Source organism: Ursus maritimus, unplaced genomic scaffold, assembly GCF_017311325.1.
Source record: "Ursus maritimus isolate PB19 unplaced genomic scaffold, ASM1731132v1 scaffold_11, whole genome shotgun sequence".
Lineage (NCBI taxonomy): Eukaryota > Metazoa > Chordata > Mammalia > Carnivora > Ursidae > Ursus > Ursus maritimus.
In genome coordinates, this window is record NW_024423453.1 from 43,976,954 (window position 1) to 43,992,315 (window position 15,362).

At 38.1% G+C, this 15,362-nt stretch overlaps 1 protein-coding gene across 4 annotated transcripts in view; it reads left to right on the forward strand.

The window, feature by feature from the left end:
• GUCY1B1 (guanylate cyclase 1 soluble subunit beta 1) overlaps positions 1-14,102 on the forward strand; it is a 47,670-nt gene extending 33,568 nt beyond the window's left edge. For all 4 annotated transcript variants that reach the window (XM_040626389.1, XM_040626391.1, XM_040626390.1 and 1 more), the window contains 9 exons: positions 1,209-1,439; positions 2,672-2,788; positions 3,765-3,898; positions 6,238-6,435; positions 9,122-9,359; positions 10,359-10,499; positions 11,044-11,198; positions 11,539-11,665; positions 12,903-14,102. In XM_040626389.1, the coding sequence (XP_040482323.1) occupies positions 1,209-1,439; positions 2,672-2,788; positions 3,765-3,898; positions 6,238-6,435; positions 9,122-9,359; positions 10,359-10,499; positions 11,044-11,198; positions 11,539-11,665; positions 12,903-12,926 (1,365 nt within the window). In that variant the 3' untranslated portion in view covers positions 12,927-14,102. The remainder of the gene's footprint in view (positions 1-1,208; positions 1,440-2,671; positions 2,789-3,764; positions 3,899-6,237; positions 6,436-9,121; positions 9,360-10,358; positions 10,500-11,043; positions 11,199-11,538; positions 11,666-12,902) is intronic.
• The last annotated feature ends 1,260 nt before the right edge of the window (positions 14,103-15,362 follow it).

A 15,362-nucleotide genomic window follows, 5' to 3' on the forward strand; every position in this document is an offset into this window, starting at 1 on the left:
AGATATAGTATTTCCCTTTCGAAGGGGATGTGTCGTTTGTAGTTTCTTAAACTCAAAAGAAAAAGAAAATCTTCTCTATTCCTTAATCATGTATTTGCCTATGAATTATATTTTATTTTTTTATTATTTATTTATTTATTTGTAAAGACTTTATCCATTTGTCAGAGAGAGCGAGAGAGCACACAAGCAGGGGGAGTGGCAGGCAGAGGGAGAAGCAGGCTCCCCGCTGAGCAGGGAGCCTGATGCGGGGCTCCATCCCAGGACCCTGGGATCATAACCTGAGCTGAAGGCAGATGCTTAACCGACTGAGCCACCCAGGCATCCCAAATATTTTAGAAATTTAATTTCTTTCAATTGTAGAGGTTTACTCGCTATTACGATTGCTTCCTTAGAATGAGTTCCTAGATTTGTAATTAAATCAGAGAATATAGAACTTTTTTGGGATTACTTGTATATTATCGATCCACCCTTCAGAAAGTTTAATTAAGATCCCCTCCCACTAGTGGTATTTGAGGTGACTCTTTTTCTGTGTCTTACCCAATTTGGTATTTTGTATAATTGCCAGCTGATGGATAAAAATGACGTTGGATGTATTTTTTTAAAGATTTTATTTATTTATTTAGTGGGTGCAGGGGGAGGGGCAGAGGGCGAGAGAGAATCTCAAGCAGACTCCTCAATGCGTTCAGAGCCCAACATGGGCTTGATTTCATGACCCGGAGATCATGACTTGAGCCAAAATTAAGAGTCGGGTGTTTAACTTAACTGAGCCACATGACATTGCATGTATTTTAAAATATGTATCGCTATTATTTCATTTCCTTCTGCGAATATCATTTTTTATCGTATTAAATAGAGCCACTTTGTATGGTTTGTAGATCGTTCACTGAACAGGTGTACCTGGCTGAGTGGGCTGAGCCTACAGGACAAGGGAGTGCTTTTCTCCTAATTCTACCCAAGAGGCTGTCTGGGTTACTAAAGGACCAATACCAGATTTGCAATTTTATTGTAAATAATGATTCAGTCTTCTCATTGCACAAGACAATGTCTAGAAATAGTTTCCTATTTAAGACATGCATAGTATTTGCATAGATTCCTATTTTCTAATTAACCCTCTAAACGTAATTCTCCTAACCAGCTTCTTGGTATTTATGTATTTTAACCAAACTGAAATGCAGACAATCAACACCATCTCCCCCTTTGAAATCCAGGTTATTCAACAAAGAAATGAAGAATGTGATCATACTCAATTTTTAATTGAAGAAAAAGAATCAAAAGAAGAAGACTTTTATGAAGATCTTGATAGATTTGAAGAAAATGGTACCCAGGAATCACGCATCAGCCCATATACCTTCTGCAAAGCTTTTCCTTTTCACATAATATTTGACCGGGACCTAATGGTTACTCAGTGTGGCAATGCCATATACAGAGTGCTTCCCCAGGTAAAATGACCTCACGCTTCCTTGAGGCCTGAGACAAAAGGCCATGAAGACGCCATTGTTACATATGGCCATTTATTCATTTAACACATTGACTGTATATCGTGTAATGTACAACACATCATATATCGTATACATTTTTGAAATGTGAGTGAAGTATATTTGAGCATACTGCAACTTTCTCTAGGAGAGCTACTTATTTACTTAGTTTTCTGTTTTAGTCACTTACAGGGACAGTGGAAAAATCATATGGAATTTTTTTTCTTTTAATGAGAAAATGGGTGATTTTCTGGTAACAAGCATCTTTCATTTAATCATTCATTGAGTAAATATATGCTGACCGAAAATAGCTTTCAAAGTCAATCATTGACATTTTCAGGGAAAAGGAGGGAATTTTACAAACACTAAAGAGAAAAATGGTAGATTCTCATGGGGTTGAGCAGACAAAGCATCAAAGGACAACAGTTGCAACGATAACGAAAGTCTACATTTGTCTTGTATTATTCAGACCCATTTGAAAAATCCTTTCTACTTTTTTCTCTCACCTAACTTTTGAAGTTGTACCTAACACGTTTAGAGATACTTCCCACTTATATTAAAGAGGCTTATAAGTTGAGGATGAGCCCAGATGGGGTCTGTTGTCAACCCGTACATCGAGAAGCAGGGTAATGTATAGAGCAGGCTCTCTTGTTGGCCCAGCCTCTCTCACTGTATGAGTGTGAGCACATTACCTCACTGTTCTCTGCCTATTTTCCCTTCATTACAATGAGTTGACAGAGTGCATAAAGAACATTTGGTCCAATGTCTAAACAATTATTAACTGTTACCTATTATTATTATTAACCATCTCTTAATAAACTATGAGTGTTTGCTGGTGGTTTTGCTATTTAAATTTTGTGTTAAGCCACAGGCATTTGATACCTCATACTACATTTTTTAAAGATAGATTTCTATTCTTTCTTCTTTGAAAATGCTTCCCTTACTTACATTAGCTTATATTTGAATAGGAGTACTCTGAAGCCATATTAGGTTTCACGTTCATGCAACAATATGGTGCCCATTTGATTGCTGAGTGACATAGGTCAAGAGAGGAGTCCATAGTTGAGGCAATTCCCCTACCAAATAATTATGGTTTTTTATTTTTAAGTCTTACTGAACTGGCTTAATCTAATCTCAAATCAAAAGAATTATTTCAGCTTGAATCACATGTTCTTTTCTTTTCATCTACGTCATAGCTCCAGCCTGGGAACTGCAGCCTGTTGTCTGTCTTCTCTCTCGTTCGTCCTCATATTGACATTAGTTTCCATGGGATCCTTTCACACATCAATACAGTTTTCGTATTGAGAAGCAAGGTAATCAAGATATTATTTCTTTCAATGTGAGTGAGTAAGGGATGCTACAAATTAGAGATGGCCCTGAGAGAAAGTTAGCTACTCTACCATCCTATGATATGAAGAAAGCATAGACAGATCCCAACCAAAACCTCAGAGAGAGTCCTATTTCAAAGGCAATGTTACTGATTTTTGGTTTGCCTGAGGGCCAGTGGAACTTTTATCAACTAATCAGAATTAACAAAAATAAATTTTGAGACTCTCTCATTGGGACAGCTCAGTCTCATGTAATAAAACAAACATCTTTTACCCCCTAAAGCTACCATGTGCTATTTTAGAATTCAAAACTGATAAAGAAAATGTTTTTAAACTTCAACCAAAGCCCTGATTTAATTTTTCCTTTATTTGTCTATTATTCTTCATGGCATTTTTGTGGGAAAATAAGAGTGGTAACATATTCATGCAGTTGATTATTTAGGTAGCACCCAGATCTCATAGTTTCCGTTCTTCAGATTGGTACAGCAAAAGGGTCGTAGAGTACCCATCTTGTCCTTCCTGCAGCCCTCGCAAAGGCCTCACCCACACATACTTTATGTATTTGGAACCACTCCCAGTTGTTCTGTGAATGCAGGCATGGGGAGTGGAGATGCTTGGTTTATTCTTTGCTAGAACTTAGTATTATGTGTTGTAGCCATACTAGAAAATCAGAAATACGATTCATGGAAGCTTTAAACAAATATGCCAACAGTAGTACCGCTGTTGTCTTTCTGGGTTCAAAGGAGCTAGTCAATTTGCTTTTCTGCAGTGTCGGTTTGCCAGGTAGCCACTTGGCTTAGTACCTGGTACCATTTCGGTGAAATGCCCATTTTCATCGACTTGGTGCATTTATTCTTCTCCCTTTTGGTTTGGTGGGAAATGAAGCATGCGTGTCCTTTTTTGCTGAATTGTTCGGTAGGGAGAAAAGTACTAGTTAATGGTTATGTCTTGCCTTTTCAAGGAAGGATTGTTGGATGTAGAGAAATTAGAATGTGAGGATGAACTGACTGGGACTGAGATCAGCTGCTTACGTCTCAAGGGTCAAATGATCTACTTACCTGAAGCAGATAGCATACTTTTTCTGTGTTCACCAAGGTAATCATTTTTTAGATTAATTATAATGGATATAAGTACCCGTCTTTAGCTAAAAGAAATTCAATAACATTTTATTTAATCATGTCTACATGTTCTAATTGTAATTAGATATTACAACCCTTATACCTGTCTATAACAAGGATAATTTCATTTAACATTTGGAATAAGCTCAGAAGACAGCATATATTCTTTTTTATTTGTCCTGTCTTAATCAGTCTGCTGTTTATGCCATTAGATATGGAAAAATCTAATCTGCAGGTAGCTAATTCTATAGTTTTATACGTTCCAAAGAGGTGTCACATAGAAAAGCAGTTCTGTAAGCACCTAATATCATGACATGAATACATGGGTATGTTTGGCACTGAGAAATAACTTTTTAAAATTTTTTCTGGATTTGAACTATTTTATATCAAAAATATATAGCGACTTTAATCAGGATTCACTATTCAAAATATATTATTACACTGAAATTTGTGTAAATTGTGCTATTTATAATAAACATCAGAGGGAAGTAAAACTGTGGGATGCTGTTTTTCCAATTTGACAAACCGTTCTACTAAAAGATGCATGGGCACTCAGAATAAGAAAATATATCTAAATTTACTTGGAAAAATAGCAAAAGGTAACTGGAACTTGTTAGGTGATATTTTGTGATTTTATAACTTCATATAACTGAAAGCTACACACATTATTTAGTAACACACTGAATAAAGCATGTTTTGGTGAGCTATTGGCTAAAAATTTTAAGTCCACCATGACCACCTTTCATTTAAAGATAATGCCTTAAAATTTCTGAAATAAGTATTTCTTCTGCCTCTTTTCAAGTTGCACTTTAGTAGAATGACAGCTTTTCAGTAGGGACAATTTCTATTCATGGAAATAAAGTTCTCTTTGGAAACAGAAGAAGACAGTTTGGAGTCTTTTTGGTAATTACTTTATGCAGAAATTGGTCACATAGTGACACATTCACAGTTTGTCCTATGGTACCTGTTCATGTGTATAGAAAGGTTTGTACTCACATTAAATGAGATCACCTAAAAGCAGTTTTACTTGTAAAGTAAATAATTTCAAGATGATTAGTTTAACTTTAGAAAAAAACAGTTAATAGTTCATTAAAATAATAAGTAAATTTTTAGAAAAATGAGGCATAATTTGATTGTTTTCTAAGGAGCATTTTCAGCCGTTTTCATTTTAAATTTATAATCTTTTGTTTCTCTGCTCATGGGCAGGTCTTGTATACCATTTGGAAGATGATCTGGCCTCTTTTCAGATGGGTCTGCTCGGAGAGTGACCCTTAACATACATATGCATTTTAGCAAAATCTAAAGAGACCGTGTGGTTCATTAGTAAACTCTTTGATCATTTTATTTTTCTATATCAACATGCTAATTTTTGTTTTGATTTGTGGACATTTCTGCTAAGAATGTATAACAAGGAGACATTTTATCAATCTAAAATTCTTCAGTAAAGTCAAAGCTTTTGTCATTTGAAAGAAATTCTTATTGCGAATGCCCAGAAGTAATTACTTTGTATTTAAAGAATTCAAGCCAAAAACATTTAAGACATTTTAGCCAAAAAAAATAAAGCTTTAAAAAGCAGTCAAGAGATCATTGCTGAATCAATAAATATTAGTATGGTATTCTAAAAATAACTTAGGTAAAATAACTTAGGTTACGGAGATGCATAAAATCTAACAAGTTTAAATAATGTTTCAAAAATGAGAAAAATTTTCAAAGAAAACAAGAGTAGTAGAAGAAACTAGAACCGGAAGGAAGAGTAGCACAGAAAATACAGATCAAAAAGTCATAAATACATAAAATACATCAGGTCTTGAATCTGATTATAAACTTTTAATCATTGCGTCTAAAAGGGAAAAGTAACCAGTTACAAGAGTCAGAATCCGTAAGGCAAAAAGGAACTGGTTTCCCCAAAGACTATTATCCCTGTTTCAGAGCATAAAAAGAACTTTTTCTTCTTCTTTTTATCATGAGGGGGAAAATGTGATAGCTGTAAATAACAGCCTTGTGTTAAATAACTGATCAGGTCACACAGGACAGGTTTCTACCTTATCTTTCAATTTAGGCCAATGGCATCAAAAAGTGTGATTTGGCAAAACGTATGTCAGGTTCCCTGCTCTTTGACAGATTTTTAAATCTATAAAAGAATGAAGTTATAGTCTTCATGTGACTCGCCACATTTTTCTTGTCTTTAGCTGGACCTGTTGAATGGGTAGGAGAAATTGAATGGTAGGACATGACAGCAGTATACCCGACAGTCATCAGGCTGGGGATTATGTAGACATGTTGGCACTGATTTCGCCTCATTTGCCTGTATCACAGTGTGATGAATCTGGACGATCTGACAAGGAGAGGTCTGTATCTGAGTGACATCCCTCTGCACGATGCCACACGCGATCTCGTTCTTTTGGGAGAACAATTCAGAGAGGAATACAAACTGACCCAAGAACTGGAAATCCTCACAGACAGGCTGCAGCTCACGTTAAGAGCCTTGGAAGATGAAAAGAAGAAGACAGACACGTAAGAACGTAACCTGGTGGTGAAGGAAGGGCATTGTAAGTTGTGACCCGCTACAGTTAAGTCTGATCACCACACCAAAGAGGCAGGCAACCCGCTGTGGCTCCGGGGTAGTAAATACAATCTTCCACGTCACTTAAAAAGAAATTATGAGTACAGAAATAAATCAGTCTTAATGGTAGTGGAAATATGTCTTCTATTTTTACAAACCACGTTGAAAGAACAGTTGCCAAAATCTCTCTCTCGGAAAATCAGTACAGTAATTCAAATGCGTTATTTAGAGTGGAACTCTCCATTCATTCATTCCTTCCTGGGAGAGCTCTGTACTGAGCATCTTCCGTGTGCCGGGGGCTGCCTGGGTGCGGAGGGTTACTTTCAACACTGTACTTAGAATTGGCCATTGTCTGTTAAAAAAGATTTCTTGGAGTCTGGGTTATTTTAGGGCTTGGCAGCTATGAATTTGACAGATTGTGATGTCATCTGTAATCACGACAATTACATCTGTAATGACATGTTAATAAAAATAAGAAAATCTGGGGTGCCTGGGTAGCTCAGTCAGTTCAGCACTGGCCTCTTGGTTTTGGCTGAGGTTGTGATCTCAGGGTTGTGAGATGGAGCCCCGCTTCAGGCTCTGTGCTCATCGGGGAGTCTGCTTGAGAGACTCTCTCTTTCCTTTTGCCCCTCACCCCCCCGCGTGTTCTCTCTCTCTGTCTCGCTCTCTCTCAAATAAATAAATCTTTAAAAAAATAACAAAATCTAAAACTATCATTTTTCTTTGAATGGTGGATTAAATTGTGAAATATTGTACAAGTAGCATTAAAGATAATACTTCCTTAAGCTTCAATAACTTCAAAAATGTATATGATGTAATTGAAACTTAAGGAATAAAATTGTCTTTTGTGCATGCTTCTGAATAAAACAGTTAGAATTTTAATAAATTAAAATGCTATATTAGTATCTTTATATGAACTTTTAGAGTTAAAATGGATATATAAAAACCCACAAATTTGATGATCTGATCATTTCATACCAATAGTTTTCCCTGTCATGGGAGAAAAGAAAATCTAAAAAAAAAAAAAAAGATAATACTTCATTTTCAAGTAATTTATTTGAATATGCGGTGTGCATACTACTTGGCCTTGTTTGCGTATCTTAGTTAAAGGCACTAACTCACTGGATGGTTCATAAGAGATTTTCCCCATAGTCTTGTGTGTTCTACGTTCTATAACTGGCAACTATCTTGTTGGAAAATTGAACTGATCTCTCTTACTTCTCATAAGAATTATTTCATTCTTCTTGAACACCCAGGTATTGATAGCAGTATCACTTTTCTTTGCATTGATACGCATGTAGCTGCCCTTGGATGAATGCTGTGCCCACACATAAACACATCAATTAACTATTTATTAATAACACGGATGACATAGAGAACGCCATTTAATGTCCGTCTTTATCCTTAGCTTCTTAATTCACTTGTCCCGACCTTTGCATAAAGAAGCTGAAAGCCATGCGAAGTTTCTTTGAGACCTCTTCACTTTCCTTGTGGCCCTAACTGGACTAATCTCTCCAGGTATTTTGCAAATTTCAGAAAATACACAGGGCAGGCAGCTTACATTCCTCCCACTGCTTGGAAAGCAATTCAGACTGTATGTTTTATTGAGGAGTGGCACAGCTTCAGCCCTGAAAACAACATATTTTATGAAGCCTGTAAGATTAAACTTACATGAAATGCCCTCTGGCTACAGGGAAGAAAAAGACACAGAGGCATCACTTGTCCCACTGGGTCCTCATGCCAAGAGACATCGGTCACCCTAGTTTCTGCTTCTCTCCTGTCCTCCCTCGGCTCTCATCCCCTTCCTGTTGTGCTTACCACACTTGTCCCTCGGCGTAATCCCTGAAGCCATCAGAGTAATCTTTGTATTGCCTGTAGAAATACAATCTTTTCTTGCCTAGTCCAGTCTTCCTCTGTTTTATCCGTTTCTTCCATGGAGGAGTAAGGCATGAATGAGACTGGGGGAGAAATCTGCTTTTTTTTCCTTTTTTTTAAAAAGATTTTTATTTATTTCTTTGACAGAGAGAGAGCAAGATAGAGCACGAGCAGGGCAGAGGGGCAGAGGGAGAGGGAGAAGCAGACTCCCCACTGAGCAGGGAGCCCGATGCTGGGCTCGATCCCAGGACCTTGAGATCATGACCTGAGCTGAAGGCAGACATTTAACCGACTGAGCCACCCAGGTGCCCAGAAATCTATTTCTAATATTTACACAAATTTAGGTCGATTTCTTATTCCTAAGAGATAAGCGTGGTACTGGTTTTAATGCTACTCAGACAGCATTTTAAGTGCTAGTGATGACAGTTTTCATACTGTGAACCATAATGGCAGGTCAGAATTCAGTACCACAGAGGAAAACTTTGACTTCCTATTGCCAGTCTTTGCTTATTTGTTCATTTGGCTTATTTTCATTTGGTGTGAACTGGTTTGAATTTGGAGACATGTGATTAAAACAAATAAATTACGGTATCTTCGATACCTCCCTTACATAGACGGCCAGTAATGGGTGTCCTATACGACTCCAGGACTTCACAGTACACACGACATCAAGGCTCTATGAAGCGGACAGGAGAAGCAATAAAGCTCTTCCCAGCATCATTTGTTACTGTGGCTTTTTCCCCACCCCGCTGAACTGAACAGGTTGCTGTATTCTGTCCTCCCTCCATCTGTTGCCAATGAACTGAGACACAAGCGTCCGGTGCCTGCCAAAAGATACGACAACGTGACCATCCTCTTCAGTGGCATTGTGGGCTTCAATGCTTTCTGCAGCAAGCATGCGTCTGGAGAAGGGGCCATGAAGATTGTAAACCTCCTCAATGACCTCTACACCAGATTTGACACATTGACGGACTCCCGGAAAAATCCATTTGTTTACAAGGCAAGTCCAGATCATATCCTAATGCCCTACGCTCAGAGGCACCGCAGGTCCTGACGCTAGTCCTACAGCCGTGCGGCACCCATACTCCGTGTATTCACTGTTGACCATTTTCTTAAATAATCCCCTCTTGCTACAAAACTTTCTCTTCCTGGTAACCAAGAGGAATAGCGCTGCTGATCCCCTACTGAAAATGAGACGTTCAGCAGCTCATTTGCACTGACGTTAATGAGTCTGTGCACGTTGTTTATTATACGTAATATAAACGTAGCATTCGTTGTAGTGCTCTGCAGGGGACAATTTTACTGAAAGATATAAATGCTTTGCAGTAGGAAAGAAGTCGGAGAGCATGAAAAGGGTACTGGGGACTCAGATTTGCTTTCAGATAACACCGGCTTGAAGATAAACATTTATAAGGCAGTTCTACTCTTTGTTTCAATTAAAAACAAATATAGTATTGGAAAAATGAAGACAGGGGATTATTCCTTCATAAAAGCAAGAACATTAACTAAGCCGTCTCCAGGCTTCTGGAGTAATAGGAGTGCCACAAAGACTATTTATTTTATAGTGGTTTTCTGAGGTACAATGTAACATTTTGTGAGCACGTCAAAATATAAACGGATAATGAGCATGATAATTACTTGGCTTTGGGCAGTGGCTCTTGTGCCCTACATCATTATTTTAGGGAGATATTGGTAATTATTTGTCCCATTGAATTATGAGAGTGTCTGGGGTGGGAAACCAGGAATTACTAGGGAGAAAATAATGCTGTGCCTATACCTGCCTGTAATTAAAGACCTCAAGTGCCATGTGTGTAAATTTCAAATAATTACAAGGTCTCATCTTGGAATTGGGTGTATTAGAATTTTAAAAGAATTCAGAGAAGGAAAGTTTAAAGTTTCTGGTAGCCTTGAAAAAACATTGTTTATATATAAGGGTAGCAAATGAAGCGATAATGTTTATTCTAACCAATGAGCATGTAAATTATATGTGCTGTGTTAGGTGGAGACAGTTGGTGATAAGTATATGACAGTGAGTGGTTTACCAGAGCCATGCATCCACCATGCACGATCCATTTGCCACCTGGCCTTGGACATGATGGAAATTGCTGGTCAGGTTCAAGTGGACGGCGAATCTGTTCAGGTTAGTAAATAAAATATATATTATGATAGTAGTAGACCTTTCTGGACAACTGACTCACATTCTTTACCAGGCAATCAATAATTATGTATAAGGAAAGACACGTTGAGAACAAAGACTATAATCTTTTTCGAACCCATTGTATTCCATTTTTTCATAGAGATGGGAAATCTGTCCACCCATCTGAAATTACCTAGTCTGTTCCGTGTACCGAAATCATGAGGATGAGATAAAACTTCCTGTCCTTTCTGGTTTATTTTTTAAAATCTCTTTCCTGCGTCTTGTATAAGTTGCCAGATTCATATCTTTGAAATCTTCAGACTTTAGAAAGAGAATGTTTCTCTTGGAAGACAGATTTTGTGAGGGTTTTTTATTTTTATAAATATTCTTGGAGTTCTTTTATTTTATAAATATGCTGTAATATGCTTGGAGTTCTAGAAAATTCTTAGAATTTTTATATGATGACTCTACATTCTGTAATATAAAGTAATTAAAAATTGGTGTTTTGGTGATTGAACTTATTGAAACAAAGTTGTGATTTCTGCAGATAACAATAGGGATACATACTGGAGAGGTAGTTACTGGTGTCATAGGGCAGAGGATGCCTCGATACTGCCTTTTTGGAAATACCGTTAACCTCACAAGCAGAACAGAAACCACTGGGGAAAAGGGAAAAATAAATGTGTCTGAATACACATACAGGTAAGAAAACATGTCTTAGTATTTACTGATTTGCAAGAAAAATGTCTCTTCACGTGTGGCTTAACTCTCAGTGATTTTATTATTTTTAAACAGTCGTCATTATGCTCTTAGGATGGCTGATTTCTTATTTGAGAAGATTGGATCATTACTCCCATTTTTGATGATTCCATACCCCTCAGGAATTCCCTGTATGATCGCTGTTACTAAACCTTGTGTTTCCTTTAAACACAACTCTCGCGTGTGTCATTCCGGTCTCGGTTTCTAATTTCGGTTCATGTCACTTTCTCCATACACCCATACCCCCCACGTCTGTCCCTCCCCCCTGTCCCCTGTCTTCTAGATGTCTTATGACACCGGAGAACTCAGACCCACAGTTCCACTTGGAGCACAGAGGCCCCGTGTCCATGAAGGGCAAAAAGGAGCCAATGCAAGTTTGGTTTCTTTCCAGAAAAAATACAGGAACAGAGGTATGACTTATCAGCATGCAATTCCTTTTTTTAAAGACAGAATATAAATATAGAGAGCTATAAATAAATAAATAAATAATAGAGCGCTAAATTATAATCACTGAGAATATGTTTCATTTGAAAAGAACTCTTGTTTACAGAAATGAACTCTTCTCAAGTAAAGCAGAGGAAATACTGAAATATTAATGAGCCAGTTAGAACAATAAAAACTTCTTAGGGTATACTTTATGGTTGCCGGCTCTTGTCCTCTAATGAAATTAAAACCAAAAGCACCAGATGGGAAAGAACTGTGTTTTTGGTTGTTGTGTTTTTCTTTTTGTCGTTGTTCTTCCGCCATAATCTGGCTCCAACTCCGCTGAGATGAGAGGGCTGTGAGGGCCTCCCCGGCCTCTTTCCTTAGCTCCCTAAGCCGTTCTGAGATCACCATCAGGACAGAGTGCAAACTGCATCAGAGTGCAGTTTATGGGAGGTTTCTTAATCACGAAGCTTCGATGCTTCCGAGGGCCAGGCTATCTCCCCGTGGAATGTTTGGCGATCTTCAGACGTGCTAGTCCCTTGTGCGCTTTTCCTAGAACGAAGAGCAATTTCTAATCTTCCCGAACCTGAATGATTGCGTAGGGGCGCCTCCGGTTCGTGCTAGTACTACGGTCCTACTGCAGCCGGAAGCCACGTGCTAGAGCAGTCCTCCGACACTGGCCCTCTGCCCCGGAATCCCGACTCCCACCGGGCTTGCACGCACCCAGGTCGTGCCCACTCTGTTCCCAAGCACAGGGCGCTGCATCAGAAGTGAGGCTGATACTCTGTTCCTGTTGATGGACTGGTTCTTTAGAGGTGGGGGTGCTGAGACTCACTGCTTATGTCTCTGTTTTCCATATGCATACATCCCCTAAAAATGCTGGTAGAGCAGAAGTCCTAAAAGGAATGGAATGCCAAATTTTAAAATATTTATCTTTATCTTCTTTCTGCTCTTTTTACTTTAAATAGTTTACTTGTGGTGTTGGCATGCTTACGGATGTTCTTCTGATAAATTAAACTCCACCTCAAGTGTTGCTCATTTTAGGTGGATGGCCCTGTTTCACGCAGAGTTAGGGTGGGAGGACAGAAAAACAGATCTGAATGCAGATCACACTTTCGTCCAAAGAAAAAAAAAAAAAAAGAAAGAAAGAAAATATTTTGGGGGATACTACCAGCTTTATTACCCCTGAAAATGAATCCCTGTTTATTCCACTCTTTAAAGGAGACAACCCAGGATGACGACTGAATGTTAGACGGTGGGATGAAGAGGACCGCAGAATGGGCTCCCGTTGTCCCCTGTCACACGCCAAGCCTAGGAGCCATTATTCCCTGTGGATACAGATGTCTCTTTGTCCTTTGCAGTTATCCCAAGCCTTTCTCCTCAGTATAGCTTTCATGATTCATTACTCAATCTTAGCTCTGCTTTTGATTATTTTCAAGGTTTAGTATATTACCCGAAGTTTGGCTTTAGATGTGAATGATGTGAGCTTTCTGTGTCTTAAGATCTACCACAAGCATTGCCGAGCATGGTAATTTGCAAGTGGTAGGCACCCAATAAATACTTGTTGAATTTAATGAAGTGACACTGAACAGTATTTGGTCATGTGTATATATCATATCATGGCTTACCAAATCTGTTTAGTGTTCCATGTATATGTCTTTGTATATTTTAATGACTATATTAACATATAACAAAGTTTATATCGTGTTGGTATCTATCATTAAATCATTTTCTAAAGGAGTGAATTCTAAGTTTTAGGGGAAAAAATGCCATTTATTTTCAGAGCCCCAAAATAAGAATTAATATACCATGCTAAGAAAATAGTGACTATTTTGAATTATGCTCATTTTCCTTCAAAAATAGAGGATGCACATTTCTGTTACCAAAATATTTGGTTGTTCACTCAAATCATGTGGCATTATAATTCCTCTAAAATTCTATCATTTATACTATATCCCTTGTATTAAATCTCATTAACCACACACAGCTGTTATAAAAAGCTGTACTGTTTCACACTGAGCTATTGTATTAGCTTGGGTTAAATGTTAGGCTCTCTAACCACATCCAAGAATAAAATTGAAGACACTGCTGGGATACTCCTGAAAGAGCCATTCTGGCCTTTCATTTCCAGAAATGAGCTTCTTTGTCTTAGCTTGGAAGAATGTGATTATATCCAGGCCATCATGTTCAGAAAAGTTACTTTAATTTTGACATAGAATGCATTCCTGATTGGAATAATTGGCCTATTGTTTTTAAATATCTCTGATAATTTATTAATACCTACCTTTATAAAATATAGTGCAACTACTTTTGTGTAAAAATGTTTGTCTTTAAATTTAGCATTTCATATCAGCACATCTATATATGTATAAATGTTCCATGTTCATGTGTAAGAGAATGTGCAATAAATTATTTTTTCCACTTGTCTCTAGACAGTGTGTATTTCAACAAAAATGATATTATGTTATTATTGGCCATATTATTACTGCCATGTTTATCAGTACATTTTATAATTTTCCCAATTCTTCACTTTAAATGAATTTCGGTTCACTGTTGTTATACAGTTGAATGGCTCCTCTTAGATAGCCTTATCCTCAAACGCTGTTTTTCTTTAGTACCAACAAAGTGGCAGAAGCAAGACTAGACCTGGAATAACAGCAACCCTTGAGGATCTCAGGCTCTTAGGAGTCAAAGACACATATACAAATAATTAAAATATGTGACATCGGCAGTGATAAGATACTGAACGAATATTCAGAGAATGAGAAAGGAGAGGATAAGGGTAGTTTGGGAACAGGAGGCGGCAGGGAGACGGGGGAGGGTTTTATGAGGGTCTCACTTCAAGGTGAATTAATGCCACGGAAGCAAGGCTCCAGGCCAAGTCCAGCAGCCTACGCTCAGTGTCGCCAGCTTCTCCCCTGCCTAATCCTCATGGGCAGCACACATTCTGCGCATTCAGCTTGCTTTGCATAAAGTTCTCTTCCTAATTTCTAAATTCCTTGAAGTCTCTCTGTACGCTGACCCTGATGATGACCACCTCGTATTTGTTTATTTGTTTTCACTTTTTTTTATTGTTTCTGGTGAATTACTTCGCAAACATTTTTTGGTAAGAATTTTAAACATAAAGAAAAGGCCAAAGGACTTGTATAGGGTACAACTGTTCACCTGCCACCTGGATTCTAGAGTTATTAAAATTTTACTAAAATTTTTTTTTTAAAGATTTTATTTATTTATTCGACAGAGAGAGACAGCCAGCGAGAGAGGGAACACAAGCAGGGGGAGTGGGAGAGGAAGAAGCAGGCTCCCAGCAGAGGAGCCTGATGTGGGGCTTAATCCCATAACACCGGGATCATGCCCTGAGCCGAAGGCAGACGCTCAACCGCTGTGCCACCCAGGCGCCCCAAAATTTTACTAAATTTTTAACAATTCCCTTTTAATCCATCTTCTAGCTTTTTGTAGTCTGCTAGATTTTATTTTGTTGAGCTATAACTCACGTTCTATAAAATTCACTTTTTAAAAGCATACAATGCAGTGGTTTTGGTATGTTCACAAAGTTGCACGACCATCAAATGCCAGAATACTTTCATTACCCCCAATGTCCTGTAACCTTTAGCAGTGGATCCCAGTTAACCGCTTCCCCTAACCCTTAGGCAACGCTAATCTACTTTCTGTCTCTAAGGA